The 20,025-nt window shown below is 44.1% G+C and overlaps 1 protein-coding gene across 2 annotated transcripts; it reads left to right on the top strand.

Annotated features, from left to right (window-relative positions):
* The first annotated feature begins 3,900 nt into the window (after positions 1–3,900).
* PLP1 (proteolipid protein 1) lies at positions 3,901–19,771 on the top strand. Of its 2 annotated transcripts, none has more exons than XM_032269263.1 (7): positions 3,901–4,102; positions 12,742–12,928; positions 13,636–13,897; positions 14,971–15,139; positions 15,605–15,678; positions 16,483–16,548; positions 17,673–19,771. In XM_032269263.1, the coding sequence occupies exons 1-7, from the start codon at positions 4,099–4,101 to the stop codon at positions 17,742–17,744; spliced, it is 834 nt and encodes a 277-aa protein (XP_032125154.1). In that variant the 5' UTR covers positions 3,901–4,098; the 3' UTR covers positions 17,745–19,771. The 2 variants fall into 2 exon arrangements, with proteins under 2 accessions (XP_032125154.1, XP_032125155.1); XM_032269264.1 differs by having other exon boundaries at positions 3,916–4,102; positions 13,636–13,792.
* Positions 19,772–20,025: the final 254 nt, after the last annotated feature.

Here is a 20,025-nt window from a genome sequence, read left to right as displayed (position 1 = left end):
CTGGATTTCAAACGTGGGCCTCCTACTTCACCTCAGAAGTGTAGAAGGTTGAAAACTTGGGCTATATCAGCCCAAAGCCTATCCATTCTCCCCCTGGCTCCTGGCTATTCTTGCTCAGGGCAGAAGCTCTCTATTCACACATTCTTTCACAGCAGAACAACCTCCCAAGCAACTTCCAAGCAATGAAGGGTCTGGAGAGAGGCATTCTCTAGAGATGGCTCTGGTCTTTACCTGCTAGATGCCACTGGGAAAGTTGTCTCAGTATCCCATCAGTCGGATTGAACAAATAACATTGGTTCCCCAGAAATAATACTAGTTTTATTTCTACTTTGCCCAGAAATCACATCAAACACGCATCCTCTCTGCAGGGACAACCCTGCAAAAGCTGGCCAAGTTTTTATGGTGGTGGAGGTGGGTTCTGTGGACAGCTTTTTTCTTCACATTACTAGTAGCTATGTGATAGTCCTCAGGCATTCTTTACCTGAGATTTTTCATGTATATTTTGGCTTCCAGGTTACTCTACTCCATCCCAAGCCACAGGCATCTCCCCCTCACAAATACACCTCATGGCCTGCGCCTATCCATCCTTGCACGGTTCCTCGAACCTTCAGGAAAGGCAGAAGATCACTCTCCACTCTCTACCCTCTGTCTGCCGTTTCAAAGTATATGACATCTGGCCCTCAGCCCTCGGTTCTCTTGGCCAGAAAGACATGGTCTAGCCAATCGGCATAAAGTTGGGTGTGGAAAGTTCTAACCACAAGTACATAGGACATAATATACTGCCTGCCAGCCAGCCAGCCAGCCTTCTATGCCAGGGCTAGGAAAGCTGTAAGAAACAACCAGTTGTCTTTTAAAATTTGGTCTGGGAAGACATTATCTTGGGAATGAGAAGCAAAGCCTCAGTTCTAGAAGCCCAAATGGTAGCAGGTGATTCCAGGCTTTTACTGGTACTGTACCTTCCCTCTTCCCCTTTATGATCTTCTCTGTGTTCAGGTAGAAGTGAGCCACTAGATTGGGCACTTGAGCCCTTATTTAGTTTTTCCTGGGAGAAATTCACCGGACTTCCCTGAGTTTCAGAGTTCGGTCTACACAGTGGAGCAAAGAGAACCCACTTGCTCTGTGGCCTTCAATAATCAGATACTATGGGATCATAGAGCAGAGAGTGGAGGTAATAGCCAACTGTTTTTGAGTTCTTTGCAAGAAAGCTGCACAACCAAACCAAGCTATGATCAAGGGGGCCCAGATTCTCTGAGGTATCATCAGAATTGCATGAAGCAAATTGTTTACGAGTTTCACACAATCCTGCATTGTTCCCACAGGCACCCAGTACAGGCAGCAGGCTGCCACCAAGAAGGCTGGCAGTGCCCTCTTGAGGAATCCCTTGGCACTGCCAGGAGTCCAGCTGGACTCTGGAGACTATTTTGCCAAGGGCACCCAGCAGAACCAATGGAAGCAGAATCACAGAAACAGGTTGGGGTGTGTAGATAAAAAATGGCCTCTGGAAGACCTGGGAAGATACCCTATGAGGTCTGCAGGGAGCCCTCAGGAAAGGTCGGCTGATGAGGTGCTGAGGCAGTGTCGCGGTATACAGAGCAATGAGAACACACTAGATCCTAGGGAGTTGGGAACCTTAAGGCACTGGGATGAGTGAGACACGGTCACCTGGCTGGGTCCCTTTTCTTTCCCTGGGCATAAGAACAAGCATAAGAAAAAGGAGAAGACAGGGAACGTGGAGAGAGAAAAATGAGGGAACAGAGAGAGACAGACACACAGAAATGGAGAAAGAGACAGGTAACAGAGACAGAGATTGAGACTTGGAGAGAAGATAGAATGAATATTAGGGCAGTGGAGATGGAGGAAAGGAGAAGAGACGTGTGTTAGGGGGATGTGGTTGGTAAATTGGCATCTGTGAGTTTATTGGGCACACATATTTTCTTCCCAGTAGCCTTGCCAACCCCAGAGCTGCTGCTGAGAATCTAGGGGAAGCTTTGTGAGAGGGCTCAGTCAGAATTATGTCCTCTGTGTGCAGAGCTGTCTCGTCTATTCTAGCTGTGAAGGATCTTTTCTCTCATCCTCTAAGTCTGAACTCCCAAAGTTTGGGCTCACTCCTGCCATCTGATGAGCTGAGGGGACACATTTGGTGACTTCTTGCTCTTGGTCCTCCCCCTTCTCCAGGGCCATTCCAGCAGTGACCATCCAGAAGCTTATTGCTGGCACAATCCTACAGTTGAGCTTCCAAAGCAGGCATAGTCTATGGCCGGCAAGCAGGGCTGGAGAGGGCAAGGGGCCCTAAGATCCTTTTCCATCAGTCATATGGCCTTAGTCTGATCTGCTCTGGGAAGCTACTATTATACCGTTCTGCAAGGGGCAGCATTTCCAGGGGTCCTTCTTGGGGCTGATATAAGAGCAAAGGATCTAGAGTTCTAGGACGCTAAGCAAGCCTCAAACGGTGCAGGATTTGGTCCCCAGTGGGCCCACAGGGGCATCTGCAGAAGACTCACCTACTTCCTAACAGCAGAGCCCAAGGCGGTAGCATGTCCAAGGTCACAGCCCAAAGAGAAAACTGTAAGACACAATTTTACCTCTCTCCCCCAACAGGAAGATACTAGTCTCTGCTCAATATCTCCCTCCTCTTCTCTCCTCTCCCAAGGCAAAACCACAGAAAAAGTTCCAGGAGACCATACCTTCCTTCTCCAGAGTCTTCTAACAGGTGCTCCTCTTATTATATGCCAGCCACTAGTTTTAAAGGCCATCCATGGGAGGACACTGGCATCTAGGTCAAGGGAGCTGTGAAGGGAGACACGACACTGACAAGGAGCCCAGACAGACACTGCTTAAGATTCACCTGTTCTAGAAAACCTTCCCAGGCTGGTCCCATCTAGCATTGGGCATTCAAATACCTTCACAATCTTTAGAAATAACTTATTGCTAAGGCAGGTTTTATATAGTATTTCCCTGTTTTTGCCGCTTAGCCATTTTTGTCTTACTGCTTCTTTCTCTGTGGCAAAGACTATATTTTGTTTCTCCTCTCCACCCTCACTGCCACCTGCTGCTTCACTTCAACCCACTCCCTGCCTCTCGCCTGCCTGGCTTCAGCTCTCTGATGAAGACATTACATTCTCAGGATGGAATGTTGACTACCTGATTCCCTAATCGTGTTCTTGACTTGTCTCAAAGTTGATTATCCTCCTTGGACATCACCCACATCTTCAACGCTGGCCTTTTCTTTAGCATAGTCTGAGAACTTGCAAAGGTCTTCTTGTCCACTTCTGGGTCTCCATTATTGTAGCTATAAAATTATTACAATGCTAGTCTTCCCCAGCCTAATCACAATCTGTTCATCGAATCGACAGCCTGCATTTTGTCTTCATGCAGTTGAAACTGAAAAGGATTTGGAGGAAATTATCTTAAAAGACAATTTTTTCTTCTTTATTGTGTTCGTAGAGCTGGGTGAGGGGGAGGAATGCTTATTTTCCAAGAAGTCGGGGGAAAGGAAAGGTGGAGAGGTCCAAGGACAGCTAGGAGTGAGGTGGGGAGCTGGGGAAGATTTGGAAGGACTTTGGGAGCTAACATCTAGGTTTTTGACTCTGAGCCCCTGTTGGGGCTCCCACTTGATGGCTTCTCACGCTTGTGCTGCACATCCCACACTATTAGACCCAAGGATCAGTTGGAAGTTTCCAGGACCTCTTCATTTTATTTCCACCCTCAATCCACATTTCCAGATGTCTCTGCAGCAAAGTGAAATTCCAGGCAAGCCTTAGGGAAAAAAGGAAAAACAAAGAAAATGAAACAATTGGCAGTGAAAGGAAAAAGAGAAGATGGAGCCCTTAGAAAAGGGAGTATCCCTGAGGAGGTGGGGACAAGGGGAGGAGAAGGGGAGGAGGAGAGGAGGAGGAAAGCAAGCCTGTCCCTTTAAGGGGGTTGGCTGTCAATCAGAAAGCCCTTTTCATTGCAGGAGAAGAGGACAAAGATACTCAGAGAGAAAAAGTAAAAGACCGAAGAAGGAGACTGGAGAGACCAGGATCCTTCCAGCTGAACAAAGTCAGCCACAAAGCAGACTAGTCAGCCGGCTACAATTGGAGTCAGAGTCCCAGAGACATGGGTAAGTTTCAAAAACTTTAGCATTGAAGATTCAAGCAGACACAGGAATTCGCAAGAGAATTTCCAACTTTGGGGTTCGGGGGTTCCAATGGTTTAAATGAGTCGTGTTTTGGCACTTGTTTTCTTTTTAAATTCCTTAACATTCAGTTAGATTAACTCCTTCTCTGCTGTACTGAGCATGATGTTTTATTACCAAAGAATTCCAGCAGCATGTGGAGAGTCACATAGATCTCTGGAGAGAGTGCCCAGCCGGATGGATGTGGTCGTGTGTCCTCCTACCCCCTCACTTCCCTCTATCTTCTATTTTCCCTTGGTTCCAAGTCCCTGGTAATGGTTGGGTTAGCTTGCTCTCCTGGTTCTGCTGGAGGCCACTGAGCACTGTCTAGACCTCAGATGTACAAAATAACTGCTTGCTTGATGCAATCTTTGAACTACGTTTGACATCAGTAGGAAGCTGGGGGTCAGGCAAGCTGGACTCAGGCTTGGCCATGGCTGAGGAGGCCATTGCCAGGTTCAGGAAATGAAATAAAGTCCTCAATGGCTTGACCATGGGAAACAAATATGGGTAGGAGTGTGTGTATATGTGCATATGTGTGTGTGCACATATGGGGTGACCATTTCTAACAAATATCACAGACACAGCTTTCCTGAGGGCTTTCTGCTGTGACAAGGAGGCTGCTGGGACATTAGGGCTCTTGCTAAGTTGGTTGAGTATTGAGGGCTTTTCTAGGTTCCATGAACAAAGACAGAAGCTATGAGGTTTTGGTGTTAGTTTCTACTCAGAGTAAGGTGTGCAGAGCACAAGGGTCTTTGTCCCTATGGGACTCCACAGAGTCATGTAGACATTGCTCACATTTGGCAAAACAGATAGCAGCTTAAACACATCCTAAATTAAATGAGACTCAGTTGTCCCATGTATTCCCTATCAAATGTAGCACCCAGTAGATAGCATCCAGAGATCAATTTGCAATTATATTGATATGGTTCAGCCTTTAGGTGTTTCATCATGAAATACTGAGAGAACACTTTGAAGCATGTGTGAGGTAAAATAGGAGGGCAGAGCACTGGACAGGGAGTCAGAAAAATCAGATTCAAATCCCAGATCTGCTACTTATGAACTGCGTGACCTTGGGCAGGTCACTGAATCACCATTTTCTCATCTGGAAAATGGAGATAGCAATAACTACTTTGTCTATTTTCAGGGTTGTAAGAATCAAGTAACAATAATGTGGAAGTCCTTCGAAAATGGGCAAGATCTATAACAATTGTAAATCATGATAATAACTACTACTAGACAATAATGTGTATACAGGCTGACTCTTCCTCTTTCTGGGGTGGTTGGGTTTTCTTTGTGTGCTTGGATCAGAATCATTTGACCAATTAAGTGTGGCCAGGTGAGAAGTGAATGTTGGAGGAACTCAATTCCTGCCCTGGGTAACATCAAGAACCCTATCTAATGTCAGCCCAGCTGATTAGCTAGGTTGTGCATTAAAAACAGAGAGGGAGTAAAGAAGGATGTTGAATATTACTTCCTCAGAGGATGAAATCCCTGAGGAAAGGTAGGAACAAATAAGGTGACCAAAGGGACAGTTGCCTGTTATGGAGGCTGGGTGATTTTCTCCAGAGGAAGATTGCCACAGATAAGGGCACCATTGAGGATGCACATTGGTTCCCAGCTCCTAAGGGTGGATGATACTTGGGCCAGGTACATATGATAGAGCAGCCACTGAGTTTTCATTTATTCAATAACAGAATGTCTAAAATACTTTGAATTATAGACCATCTCTAACAAGGTACGGGACTGCCACTACTTTTGAAGTGGAGTGCACTGCTGTTCAACAATTGCAGTAAACACATTGTATCATGGAATCTGGGATTGGAAGGAACTTTAGAAGTTGTCTGAACCAACCTTCAGTATGGGATTCATTTTTACAACAACTAATTAAACGTTTGTACAGAGTCTGCTTAATCGCCTCCAGAAACAGGGAACTTACTACCTCAACCATATAGAATCCCTTAGGATTGGAAGCAAAGAGGAACACTAATTCAGTAGTGTCTGTGCAAAAGGTTTATGGGGAAAATGATTGCTTATTAAATTTTGCCTTGATTGAAAGGGGAATGTTCCAAGTGAGTCTTTGGGATAACGATGGAACCGGAAAGGAGCCAAAGAGCAGTAGGTGATTATTCTCTGCTCAGTAACACAATGCCATTATTGAACAGCAAAACATTGTCTGTAAGTCTGTTGTCGTCTGAGAACAGTGGCTGTTACCCTGGTAACCAGACTGTGATGCCTTCATCCAAAAGTGGCTGTTTGCCAAGCAGTATAGTTTTGGCTGGCTTGGAGTAAGTGGGTGAAGCCCAGGGAAAAATTGTGGCAGCAGAGCGGGGGTCAAGTTTTATAAAATGCCCAAAGACTAACTGAATCCCATCAAAATGGCACAAATGCACCAAGAATGCCAGGAACCAAAAATAAACCAGATCCAAACCACCATGTTCATGTTCATGTTCATGTTCATGTTCACTAATCTTCCTGGAGACGCTGACTAAAATAATCGAGTGCGGCCTTCCCCACCTCACTTCTCTCTCTGGCTGTGCAGAGCCAGAGGAGCTCTTGGAGAGCCAGGGAGATTGAAAGGTATACCCTGCTTTAGGGGGTCTTTGCCTTGGCTCTGAGCTAGGAAAGCCAGAAGTTTACTTAACAGCCTGACAACTAGAACTGCTCTCTCAGAGTGATCTGAGTAATAACACCCTCAACCCTGGGAGGTGGGTGGGAGGGGAAATATAGTCTCCAAACTCATTAAAGTAGAACTCCAGCCAGTAACGTCACTTTTCCCCACTGCTTTTGTCTATCATCCTGAAGCCTTGAAAGCCATCCCCTGGGTACAGCTCTTTGTCTTGAAAGAAAGCAGCAGTAGAAATGCCTTCCCTGCCCACAGCACTTCAGGTCTAGAGAAGATCAAATGAGGACAGTGACATGATCAGGAAGGGTCACAGCAGTCATGGTAGGTGAATGGAACAGATTTCTCTTCGTTTTCTGCTTTCAGAGCATACTCAGTGCCAGACCTATTTCAAAAGCGCAGCAAGTACTGATTGATTATTCCCTCTTGGTTACTGCAAAATGGCCCTGAGGGCTGTCTCTCAGCTCTGCACTGGCCTCTGAGCTGTTTGCCAAGCAGGGCTCTAGAAAAGAGTTCCAAGGAAGAGAATAAGGTTCCCCAGATTAGTTTCACACTGTAACCAAGGAGAGAGGGGGAAATGGTGGGAGAATGACCTGAGGAACAAGGTATGGCTACTATTATCTCCAGTACCAGTTACTTCTCTTTCGTCTTCCCATTTGTGGGCAAGGTGGATACAATGTGCCAAGGCTAAGTTTTAAGAATCAAAGTTTTACCTCAGCTTCCCAATGCTTGTACATAAATTGGAATGTGTACATTATTCATTCTGTGTGTGTGTGTGTGTGTGTGTGTGCGTGTGTGTGCGCGCGCACGTGTGTCTGAAGGGGAGTAGGGAGTATAGGAAACAAGATGGTCCAGATGCTGTTGCTGTGGTAATACTAAAAGGGGACCAAAGAGGAGGCTGAGATTCCTTTTTACTTAACCTTGTCCACATGACTTGACTGTCCAGCAGGCTTGGATTCCCAGGCCCCAGAGGCTTTGGGACTCTTTTCCAGCACTTGAATGTGGTATATAAGTGCTGATATCACAAGGGACATGTAGGAAAGACAAGATTATAGGCAGGGCATTGTCTAACCAGGATGAAGCCAGAAGCAAAAGTCTTTGTTTGTCTCTGGCACCTCTTGATGATTATTGTTTTACTCCTAGAACCCACCCACTGATCCCCATCCATCCCTAGTACCAGTCACGGCTGTTCTAGCATTTCGGCCTTATCAACTGCTGTAGGCCCTGATCAAGGAAGCCTCTGTTCATGGGGTGAGGTTAAGGGGTGGGTTCTGGGAGGAGGGTAAGACTGTAGTGCAGATTCGAGACCTAGGGAGATGGGGCCACTTTCTCACTCAATGAGCCTGCCTGTTGTTTAGCTCTATTGTATAGGGTTCTTCTATCTCTCCCTTTGTCAGCTGGATTCAAGGGACAGGCTGGGAATTGTGCAGGGTACAATTGGTCTCTTTCTACCATTCCTTTCGATGAAAGCCCTTCCTCTCCTTCTTTGATGAGTTCCCAGATTCACACTGAATTTCCATCATGGAGCTGGTACTTGAGGCAGGCCCAGGGCATGGGAAAGGAGGGAGGGAGAGTTGGGAACTCTTGGCGTCTGTTTAAAGGGACAGCATCAGAATCAACACAGTCCCTTGATGAACCTGGATCTGTGTGAGTCTCATCGGTCCTGTTGATCTCTGTCAGGCCCCTGTGAAGAGCACTGGTGAGAAGGGCTTAAAGTTTTGTCACAGATTGATTAGGCTTGTTTTGGAAGTTTGTATACAAATGTAGCCAACCATGATCTGATATTTTCCCTTTGCTTACCTTTTGCCCACACAACTTCATTATATCCATGTTAACATTTGCTTATAGGTAGCTTTGGATTTTGATTCACAGACATACGTTTGTTCTCCCCAACAGGATTGCAAGTTTTCTAAAGAAAGGGACTGGTCTTTCAATTCCCTTCTGTTTCTCCTAGTGTCTATGTCACTGCTAGAGTGCTTAATGCTTATACTGAATTCACATAAACAGAAATGAAAGGAAAACACTGGAGGGGGTTGTTATTTTTCTCTATGACCTTTCATCAAAGTCGGGTGGTTTAATCTGATTGAGCTGCATTGGGAAATGTTATTACTATATGGTTCTTTTATGCCAACTCTCCCATCTCACAGTCTGTACTTAGACTGGAAATGTGAGAATGTCTCTTGAGAGAGCCAAGGAACTTCTCTAGAATCCCTTCCAGCCTTCTTGATCAAACTCACACCCTTTCAACCAGGATCCTGTGGCTTTAGGCTACTGTTCACACATACCCAAGGACTTTTCTTAGACTGAAAAATCAAAGGGAGCCCAATGGACCTTTCTCAGAATGCTTTGATTGCCAACTACTTTGATGAAGAAATAATTTCTTGTAGGCTCTGAGTTTTTCTCAGTTAGAATCTAAAATCTGATTCTTGCTTGGACAGACTGACTGAGACACTTTACTTCTGCTGAATTTAAATGCCCCCAAAGCAAACATTTCATCTAGGCTGTGAAGAGATGGACATCTGATGCTTATGCTAATATTGCTGAATTGTTTATAGCTCAATAGTGATAGATTTATCTGAAGTCATTTATTTCAGACTCTACATTAGAAACTCATTAAAGCCTACTTCCTTTTTGTCCCTTGCTTTGAGCAGTAGTGGAGCAGAAAAGGGGATGCTAAGTTATCCAAATGCTAAGAAAATAGAGGAAAAATGGATGCAAAAAGAAAGGCTATGATCTGGTGACTCAGAATTGCTCCTAAGGTTTAGCCCTTTATCTTCCAGTAAGAACACAGTCCGTGACACTCTCAGGTTATTTGGATGATGATTAAGGGATCAGATACACTCAAGAGGTTGTTTCCCTCTCATCTCTGCAACCCTAGAGGGGGCATCAGCTAAAGCTTAAAGGGAGTTCTCTTTTGGCTAGCAAGAGTTCAAGTTCCTCCATCCCAGACCATACCTGCACAACCACTTAGCCCTTCCCAGATGAAAATACTGGGGTGAGTGGGTAGCCCCAAGATGGTCACTTGCTAGGGTGGATGGCTCTTCTTACCCTGGGCTAAACAAACAGTCCTGCCATTGTTCCCTGGGTCTGACCCCCTCCCCACCCCCAGGCCTGCAGGCCCCTGTAGAATACCAATCACGCTCCTGAGATCTCAGGAAAGAACAAGGCTTCTTTGTCCGGGGGAGCTATGGAGGGCTCTGTCCAAGCCCTGACCCTGTGCTGGGGAGAAAGGGAACAGTGGGGTCACTGACCTTCCTCTCCCCCCATCCCCAGGCTTCAGAGACTTTCTTTACTAGAAAAGTCTAAGAGTTTGGGGGTGGGGAGGAGTTGGATAGGCAGAGAAGGAAAATGGCAGTACTGTTTACTTCCGAGCTCCTTTTCTTGACTTATAGGATGAATGTAGTATCTCAACATATTAAGAAAGAGAAAGATCAATTTCTGGAATGTTTTCTGAGAACAACAATCAATTTCAGTTATGTTTTTCTCTATGGTATACGTGTGTATGTGCACATTTGTACACATGCATGCACGTGCGTGTGTACACACAGAGACACATGCATGGGCCAGCTCTAAAAAGACACCCTTCCCAAGCACTTTTGCAAAGTTCATGCTGAGTAAACTTGAGTAAAGTTCAGCCTCCACTCACAGCACCACAGCTACAGATTGCTTCTCATAGAGGCCAAGTTTTCTGGCAGCAGTGCTTTAGTTCTTGGAAAAGGAAGTTCTGCTTCAAATGTTAGCTGCTTACTTTGTTTGGCTTGGGCTTCTGAGCCTCATCTCTGGTGTGACACACAAGGATCTTTGAAGAAGAGGTTCTTTGATGGCCAGGAAAGGGCTGTCATTTCAGGAGATGGTGGGTAATAGGGCTAACTCCTTTTGTGGCTCTGAGAATAGAGGCAAATGCCTCTACCTCAATTTTCCCATGACAGAGATAATTTGGTCTTTCCAAATCTGTTCACATTGATGCAATTCAGCCATGCAAATCACCAGGTGTTCAAGCTCTCAGGGCTAAAAACAAACTGTACTAATGTTAACAGAATCAGGCAAAGGAGTTCCCCTTCCCTGGTACCCTATAGACAAGTGAGCATGGCTTGGAGAACTTGAATACAAAAATCCAAGCCTAAGAAATTAGTACAATTTATTTTTATTGTACAAGCTGTCACAACATGCATATTCAAAAATAGCAGCCTCCCAGCACATTTGCTATTTGTGTGTGTGCATATGTGTACTATGTTTATAGATATATAAAATAATTGGGCATATATATATACACACACACATACATTTATACATATATACATATGTATACACACACACACACACACACATACATACATATGAATTAAGACACTTTTTCTGAAGAGCTTAACATTCTCATTTCTTTTTCATTTTAGGGATCTGGCCGAGAGGCCAGAGGAAGCCATTCTTTTCCCCATCTAGTCAGTCATCTACTTGGCATTTGCTAAGGTGCACTCCATATGACATCTTAGAGCATGGGACTAGTATTTGGAACACAGCTGCTTTCAGAGTCTGTGACTTCTTGTGCGCCTTTCCTGTTTCTCAGTAACACTGGCGTGGGGCCTGGGATACCAGGTCTGGGGATCTCAGGGACTCTTAGCACTTTAAGACACATGTGTTCCCAGGCCCTGGTGTGTTCTCCCAGTGCCAGAAAGATGTTTCGTGCTTTGCTGACTTTGTGTAAGTCTGTTTGTAGCTGTTTTGACAGAATCTCAGTGTAGAACTGAGGTTGGGGACGTTAGCCAAGCTGCACTATAGGAAGACAAAACTACCATGCAAAGTGTCCAAAAATCATTAAGTCTGTGTTTTTATTATTGTGAGTAAAGCAGTCTTCCCATTTTCACTTCTTGTCCTATGCTAGCTCCCTCCTGTTTGGACTGCTTCTCTCATATGTAGACTAAGAATAATCAAGCGTTCCTTGCAACAAATACACACGATGCTCAAAAATATCCAGGAGCATGCAATTTCCGAAGTTTCCTTCACCTGGAATGCTCTTCAAGCTAAAATCCTGTCTGACAATACCAGCATCTCTGGCCTGCACTCATCCCTTCCTGGAACTGCAAGTGCATCTACCCTCTGTTACCACTTACTTGGCTGCCTAAATTGTTAGCTGGAAATATTAGGTCTATCTAGCTAAATCTTCCTCAGGAAACTAAAGACTCCCATATGGCAGAGTCTGTGTCTTTTCTCTCTTCATATCCCATATAACACCCACCATAATGCTGGGCATATAGTGAGTATTTCATAAATAGTTGATGAATGACTAAAATAAGCAAGCAAACAAACAGACCAGAGCAATAAGAAAGGAGGGACTGATTTCATAATCTCTCTGGCTTGCTATTTGAATTGCTGAATTATTATTGTTTGTTAAATATATTTTTTAAAAATTCTAGGAATTAAAGGTAAGGATTTATTTTCTTTCTTTCTTTTTTTTTTTTTTTTTTCCTTGAGACAGAGTCTTGCTCTTGTCACCCAGGCTGGAGTGCAATGGTGCAATCTCGGCTCACTGCAACCTCCACCTCCTGGGTTCAAGAGATTCTCCTGCCTCAGCCCCTGAGTAGCTGAGACTACAGGCATGCACCACCATGCCTGGCTAATTTTCATATTTTTAGTAGAGATGGGGTTTCACCATGTTGGCCAAGCTGGTCTCGAACTCCTGACCTTAGGTAATCCATCCTCCTTAGCCTCCCAAAGTGCTGGGATTACAGGTGTGAGTCACTGCGCCCGGCCAAGGATTTATTTTCATGAATGAAACAACATTAGGAATCTGGGTCGATCTCACATGCTGAAAGCCAAAACCCTTAGTTGCTCCTGCTTCTTGACTCTGGGGTGCCCACTATCTCCAAGCCTGTAAGTGCAGAGCCTGGCTGGCCTGGAAGAGAGGTTTGAGTGACATGAGCTACCTACTGGCTGTGCCTGACTGTTTCCCCTTTTTCTTCCCCAGGCTTGTTAGAGTGCTGTGCAAGATGTCTGGTAGGGGCCCCCTTTGCTTCCCTGGTGGCCACTGGATTGTGTTTCTTTGGGGTGGCACTGTTCTGTGGCTGTGGACATGAAGCCCTCACTGGTACAGAAAAGCTAATTGAGACCTATTTCTCCAAAAACTACCAGGACTATGAGTATCTCATCAATGTGTAAGTACTTGCCCTCCCACACAGACCTATCTTTTTTTTCCCTCTCTCCATCCTGGAGACACAGTACTCTAATATCTAATAACTAGGGGATGGGTGGAGCCAGACAGGATCCCTGAGTCTTCCCTCTGTGAAGATTTCTCCTGTTCCACATCCAAAGCCTCAAATGTGGGGAAAGTGCCAGATTCAGAAAGGAGAGGTCTGCCTGCCTGCCTGCCTGCCAGCCTCTGCCAGCCCACTTGTTTTCTCACACGTGTTCTGACTTCTGCTAGGTGTGGTTAATGTTGCCCAAGTTGGAGCCTCCACAGTGGTAGGTATGGAGAACCCAAGGGAGGCACTAAGCCTCTCCTGTTCCTAGAACAACTTAGGCTCCTGTTCCTTCACCCACCTTTCTTCTTACCCAGCTCCCCACTCCTGTGAGGTGGCATGTCTGAAGGGTCAGGCAGGGAGAGCAGGGCCCTGGTTCTCCAGTCACAGGGTAAGCAAGATGTGGCGGGAAGATCATATGTTTCCGGTCACATACACCCTGTCTTCACTTATTTCAAAAAAGATAAGGTAAAAATATGCGGGAGGAACCTGGTGATTCCTCTAGAGAATCCCTAGCTTTGTTAAGGTGCCTGCTCTGGTGTATACCTCATTTATGTGGGTAAAGGAGCTGGGTCTTCAATTAATAAGATTCATTGGTCTCTTTCATCTCCCTGTTAATGCAGGATCCATGCCTTCCAGTATGTCATCTATGGAACTGCCTCTTTCTTCTTCCTTTATGGGGCCCTCCTGCTGGCTGAGGGCTTCTACACCACCGGCGCAGTCAGGCAGATCTTTGGCGACTACAAGACCACCATCTGCGGCAAGGGCCTGAGCGCAACGGTAACAGGGGGCCAGAAGGGGAGGGGTTCCAGAGGCCAACATCAAGCTCATTCTTTGGAGCGGGTGTGTCATTGTTTGGGAAAATGGCTAGGACATCCCGACAAGGTGATCATCCTCAGGATTTTGTGGCAATAACAAGGGGTGGGGGAAAATTGGGCGTGAGTCTGTGGCCTCGTCCCCACCCAAGGCTGGGTCCTCTCTAGGGGCCTGGCACTTGAGTGAGGAAGCGATGGCAGCAGCCGAACGAGAAGATCAGGAAGAACGTGGTGCCTAGCTGGCTTAGCCTCACCTTTCAAAGGTTCCCTAAGCAAATTTCTTCTCAAAATGGAAAGCATGAGTTTTGTAGGATGCTTTGTACAATCAGACCATTTCTAAGCCATCTGTTGGTATCCCTTTACTCCCTTCCTAGTAGGGACCACAAGAGTGGATATAACTGGACAAGAGTCTAAAATACTGCTCGTGAGATTGAGACTTGGGCACCTGATCTGAGAAGTAGGATCGATAATAAAAATTCAATAATGGACTCCAAGGTGAAATTTACCATATTCTGGGATCCTGCACTGTTGGAGGTCCCAGAGGGAATTGGAGTAGATCTGCATGTTGAATGTTTTATCATTGATTGAGGGTTATCTATGCTTTGAGTGGGGTGCACATTGGTTTTCAGTATCTGGAGTTAAAGATCCTTTGGGGGCTGAACATGTGTGGTTTCTAGCAATGTCTTTTTGTGGCCAGCAGTTAGCTTAGAAAGGTTTTGTATCTGAAATTTTAATCTCCTATTGGCTTTGTTCAATGACTAGGGAACAAAAATGTTCCTGTGGCAAGGAACATTTTCTAAGCTCAGCCTAAGGCACAAAATGGCACGACTTTCTTTCAAGATCTGTTTTGATTTCTTTACACCTTTTCTGCCCAGAAACATCCCCTGAAGCCTCTCTAACCCAGGGGTCCTCCTCACTCCTCCCCTACCCTTTCCCCCCACCCTCCGTCACACTTGGGGCCAGTTCTCTAGTAGATACTGCCAATGACCCTTGGCAGAGGTGCCCTGCTCACTAATTTAATTGGGGAGAGCCCTGGAATCTGGTTTTAATGTCTGGCACATGCCAGTCCAGGATCTCCCAGTTTGTGTTTCTACATCTGCAGACTGATACTGATTTCTAACCACCCCATGTCAATCATTTTAGTTTGTGGGCATCACCTATGCCCTGACCGTTGTGTGGCTCCTGGTGTTTGCCTGCTCTGCTATACCTGTGTACATTTACTTCAACACCTGGACCACCTGCCAGTCTATTGCCTTCCCCAGCAAGACCTCTGCCAGTATAGGCAGTCTCTGTGCTGATGCCAGAATGTACGGTGAGTTAGGGCATGGGTGCTTTGGCTCTCCTACCCACTATGGAAGCACAATATATTTGGTTATTTTCTTAGTGTAAGGAGGGTGGTAATTATGAGAAAAAGATAAGATGATGAATGCTTGGGTCTTAGCTTATTAATCCTTCCCTACTAAACCAGGTTTATTCCCTGGGAAGAGAACTTGAAGGTGATGGGAATTTTCTTGGCCATTCACGTTGGCCTACTCTAGTTAATTGCTGTTCTGAACCCCAAAGCAGCAAATTTCAATAACAAACACAAGGTTTAACCAGTGTTCTATACTGTCTTCTCTTTTTTGTAAACCTGCAGAAAAGAGGATCCTGATTGTTGGTAGAATCCAAATTTATAGCCAGGATAATTAGAGATGGAAGAAGGGCTTTGGGGGAAAGTCCCCACGTGGCCCCATAACTCCATAAAGCTTCCCCTGGTTGACTTTTGTGTCTTACTTAGGTGTTCTCCCATGGAATTCTTTCCCTGGCAAGGTTTGTGGCTCGAACCTTCTGTCCATCTGCAAAACAGCTGAGGTGAGTGGGTTATTCGGGTTATTTTACAACAGAGTGGGTAATACCATACAAATTATACCCATAGCCTTCAATTTCAAGGACTAAAAGTTTCTCTTTGCTGGATTTTGAATTACCAGATTGCCTTCTACAAAATATTGGCTAAGTATGCCTGAGCCAATGAGCATAGAAGGTAAAACACCTGTTTTCCCTAGAGCCACATAGAAAGACTTCCCGTCTTAAAAGAGAAGTTTGTAGTTTTAGGTAAAGATAGAGCCTAATGGCAAAATCCCCTAGATGAACATTTTCATTCCTTTAGTTAAACACCATATCAAGAAAATGAGCTGTACACAGAGACATTCATAGGTTTTATAAAAACATTTTCAGTTTGGAACTTTATCTCAAATGAGAGGTAAAATAAGTACATTTGAAAAGGAAAGCACTGTATTGAGAATAGATATTATATAGAAATGAGTCAGGGGACTAAAATAAGCCCTGGGGAGAAACGCAGTAAATTATTTCTTTGAAAACAAAATGTTGACTTTAAATTTTGGGCCCCTAGGCACAACTGTAGGGAACCAGTTAGTTATTTGGGAGCGCTGTACTATTTCATGATTATTCTGTGTTCTGGGTGTTATGGGGCCAGGTGCTATGATGTACACTGAAGACTGGGAGGCCCACACTTAGGGAAGTGAAAACTTAGTTAGAGATGTAGAATTTGCATACAAGAAAGGTATCAACACATTCAGAAAGCTGTATTCACGATTTACAGTGGGGCATATTATTACTGTTGCAAGAAACAGTTCTTCCTCTTGCCTTTTCCTGCAGTTCCAAATGACCTTCCACCTGTTTATTGCTGCATTTGTGGGGGCTGCAGCTACATTGGTTTCCCTGGTGAGTTGACTTTGAATGATCTTGGCAGTAAATAGGCCTGAGATAGTGTGGGTATAACTATTCCTAAAGGCAAGAAGATAGACTGCTTCCATCCTTGAAATGCTGGAGAGAAGCTTCTGGGAAGATAGCAAAGGGTAGAGGCTCTGTACTTATACTTGCATTGGCAAGGTGGAAAAACATAACAAATTAGATAGGAACAAGAAAAGTGGTATGAGGAAAGAGGAGGTAAGAGATTCATAGACACAAATGATAATATTTAATATTTATAGACCGTGTAATGTTGCCAAGTGCTTTGCAGTCATAAATTATGGTTAATTCTGAATACATTGTGATCAGATCAGTGACAAAACACTGAAACATGAAACGTGACTTGCTATAGCCTGGAATTCTATATACTATCAATGTGAATCTACCTTGGATACTCTCCAATGGATTTAGTTACTCATGTGGAAATGCTGGGAGGACCTCCTAACATTATCAGAATTGTTATGACTATAATACAGTGCTATGTCCCAGGTCTTGCTGATAGTGTTACAGTGGCCTGTGAATGTAGTGTGCTCATTGTGCAGATCAGAAACCTAAGGCACTGAAGGGCGAAGTGATTTATCTGAAGTCATTGTATAAACAGTGATCAGACAAGATGAGCTCACAGAATTCCTGGCCCCTACTGCTGAGGCTTCTATATAGACTTAGGTAATTTCTCACCTTGTAAAATGAATTGATTCATTAAGCAGGGGAGGGCTATACTGCATGATGTAGCTGTGTGTCTACAGCAAGCACCCTATGACTCCAAGTCACTCAGACATGTGGATGTGGCAAAGCCCAAATACTGTTCACTTCCCCGATGAAAACTCAGTGCCAGAACAGAGGTGTGGAATAAATCTTTATGATTTGATTCTCTGGGCCTGGGCCATTGGAAGGAAATGCATCAGAGACATTGGACTTCCAGTCAAGTGTATATGGAGAAAGCCAAGCCTGGGACGTACTGCTCTTTTTGAAGAACAGGGGTTTTTCCCTTTTTTAGTTATGATTTTATTTCATCCTTCCTCATTCCCAAAGGGATCTGAGGAGGGAGCGTTTTCCTTTTCTACTCTCATTAACATTCTCTCTTCTGTTCCCTACAGCTCACCTTCATGATTGCTGCCACTTACAACTTTGCCGTCCTTAAACTCATGGGCCGAGGCACCAAGTTCTGATCCCCCGTAAAAATCCCCCTTTCTCTAATAGCGAGGCTCTAACCACACAGCCAACAATACTGCGTCTCCCATCTTAACTCTTTGCCTTTGCCACTGACTGGCCCTCTTCTTACATGATGAGTGTAACAAGAAAGGAGAGTCTTGCAGTGATTAAGGTCTCTCTGTGGACTCTCCCCTCTTATGTACCTCTTTTAGTCATTTTGCTTCACAGCTGGTTCCTGCTAGAAATGGGAAATGCCTAAGAAGATGACTCCCCAACTGCAAGTCACAAAGGAATGGAGGCTGTAATTGAATTTTCAAGCATCTCCTGAGGATCAGAAAGTAATTTCTTCTCAAAGGGTGCTTCCACTGATGGAAACAAAGTGGAAGGAAAGATGCTCAGGTACAGAGAAGGAATGTCTTTGGTCCCCTTGCCATCTGTAGGGGCCAAATGTATTCTCTTTGGTGTACAAAACAGAGAACTCACTCTGGTCTCCCTATTACCACTGAAGATAGAAGAAAAAGGAATGTCAGAAAAACCAGTAAGAGCGTTTGCCCAAATCTGCCTATTGCAGCTGGGAGAAGGGGGTCAAAGCAAGGATCTTTCACCCACAGAAAGAGAGCACTGACCCCGGTGGCGATGGACTACCAAAGCCCTAATTCAGCCAACCTTACTTACAGCATAAGGGAGCGTAGTGTCTGTGTAGACGAAGGGGGCATCTGGCCTTACACCTCGTTAGAGAAGAGAAACAGGGTGTTGTCAGCATCTTTTTACTCCCTTCTCCTTGATAACAGCTACCATGACAACCCCGTGGTTTCCAAGGAGCTGAGAATAGAAGGAAACTAGCTTACACGAAAACAGACTGGCCTAAGGAGCAGCAGTTGCTGGTGGCTAATGGTGTAACCTGAGATGGCCCTCTGGTAGACACAGGATAGATAACTCTTTGGATAGCATGTCTTTTTTTCTGTTAATTAGTTGTGTACTCTGGCCTCTGTCATATCTTCACAATGGTGCTCTTTTCATGGGGTATTATCCATTTAGTCATCGGAGGTGATTTGAAGATCTTGATGTGTTTTAGAATGGTGCACATTTTGTGTATTCCAATTTGTTTATTACTTATTTGGGGTTGCATCAGAAATGTCTGGAGAATAATTCTTTGAATATGACTCTTTTTTAAAATAGGAAAATTGGACATTAAGCATTAAAAATGATATTAAAAATTGGCTAGTTAGATGAACCTATTGCGATTTTCTACAAGTATTCTGCCTTTGCAGAAACAGATTTGGTGAATTTGAATCTTAATTTGAGTAATCTGTTTGATTGTTCTTTCTAGCTAATGGAAAATGATTTTACTTGCAATGTTATCTTGGTGTGTTAAGAGTTAGGTTTAACATAAAGGTTATTTTCTCCTGGTATAGATCGCATAACAGAATGCACCAGTCATCAGCTATTCAGTTGGTAAGCTTCCAGGAAAAAGGACAGGCAGAAAGAGTTTGAAACCTGAATAGCTCCCAGATTTTAGTCTTTTCCTGTTTTTGTTAACTTTGGGTTTAAACAAAAGTCTGATTGGTTTTAATTGAAGGAAAGATTTGTACTACAGCTCTTTTGTTGTAAAGAGTTGTGTTGTTCTTTTCCCCCAACGTGGTTTCAGCAGTATTTAAGGAGATGTAAGATCTTTACAAAAAGATACTTGATACTTGTTTTCAAATCAGTGTACATGATAAGCTTCCAGGCTGCACAGAGGGAGGAGAGGGAAAATGTTTTGTAAGAAACCAATCAAGATCAAGGACAGTGAAGTAATCCGTACCTTGTGTTTTGTTTTGATTTAATAACATAACGAATAACCAACCCTTCCCTGAAAACCTCACATGCATACATACACATATATACACACACAAAGAGAGTTAATCAACTGAAAGTATTTCCTTCATTTCTGATATAGAATTGCAATTTTAACACACATAAAGGATAAACTTTTAGAAACTTATCTTACAAAGTGTATTTTATAAAATTAAAGAAAATAAAATTAAGAATGTTCTCAATCAAATATTGTGTCCTTGGTGTGAATTGTTCTATTTGACTTCACAATAAAAAGTTAATACTTGTACCTTGTTCAAGGAGCTCATTCATTTTTCAGGTCATCCAAGTCATTCTCATAACATTTCTCTGAAATAAATAGTAGATGAATAGATTACTTCTATTTTTATAGTTAAAGACACTAAGAAGTAGAAGCAAGGTAGTTTGCCCAAAGAAATCCAGTAAGTACATGTCTGAGCTTGTGTTAGCATGCAAATATTGAAA

The sequence above is a fragment of the Sapajus apella genome, unplaced genomic scaffold (assembly GCF_009761245.1).
Source record: "Sapajus apella isolate SASKATOON/1434 unplaced genomic scaffold, GSC_monkey_1.0 scaffold191, whole genome shotgun sequence".
NCBI classification, from domain to species: domain Eukaryota; kingdom Metazoa; phylum Chordata; class Mammalia; order Primates; family Cebidae; genus Sapajus; species Sapajus apella.
This window is presented reverse-complemented; position numbering and strand designations above follow the sequence as displayed.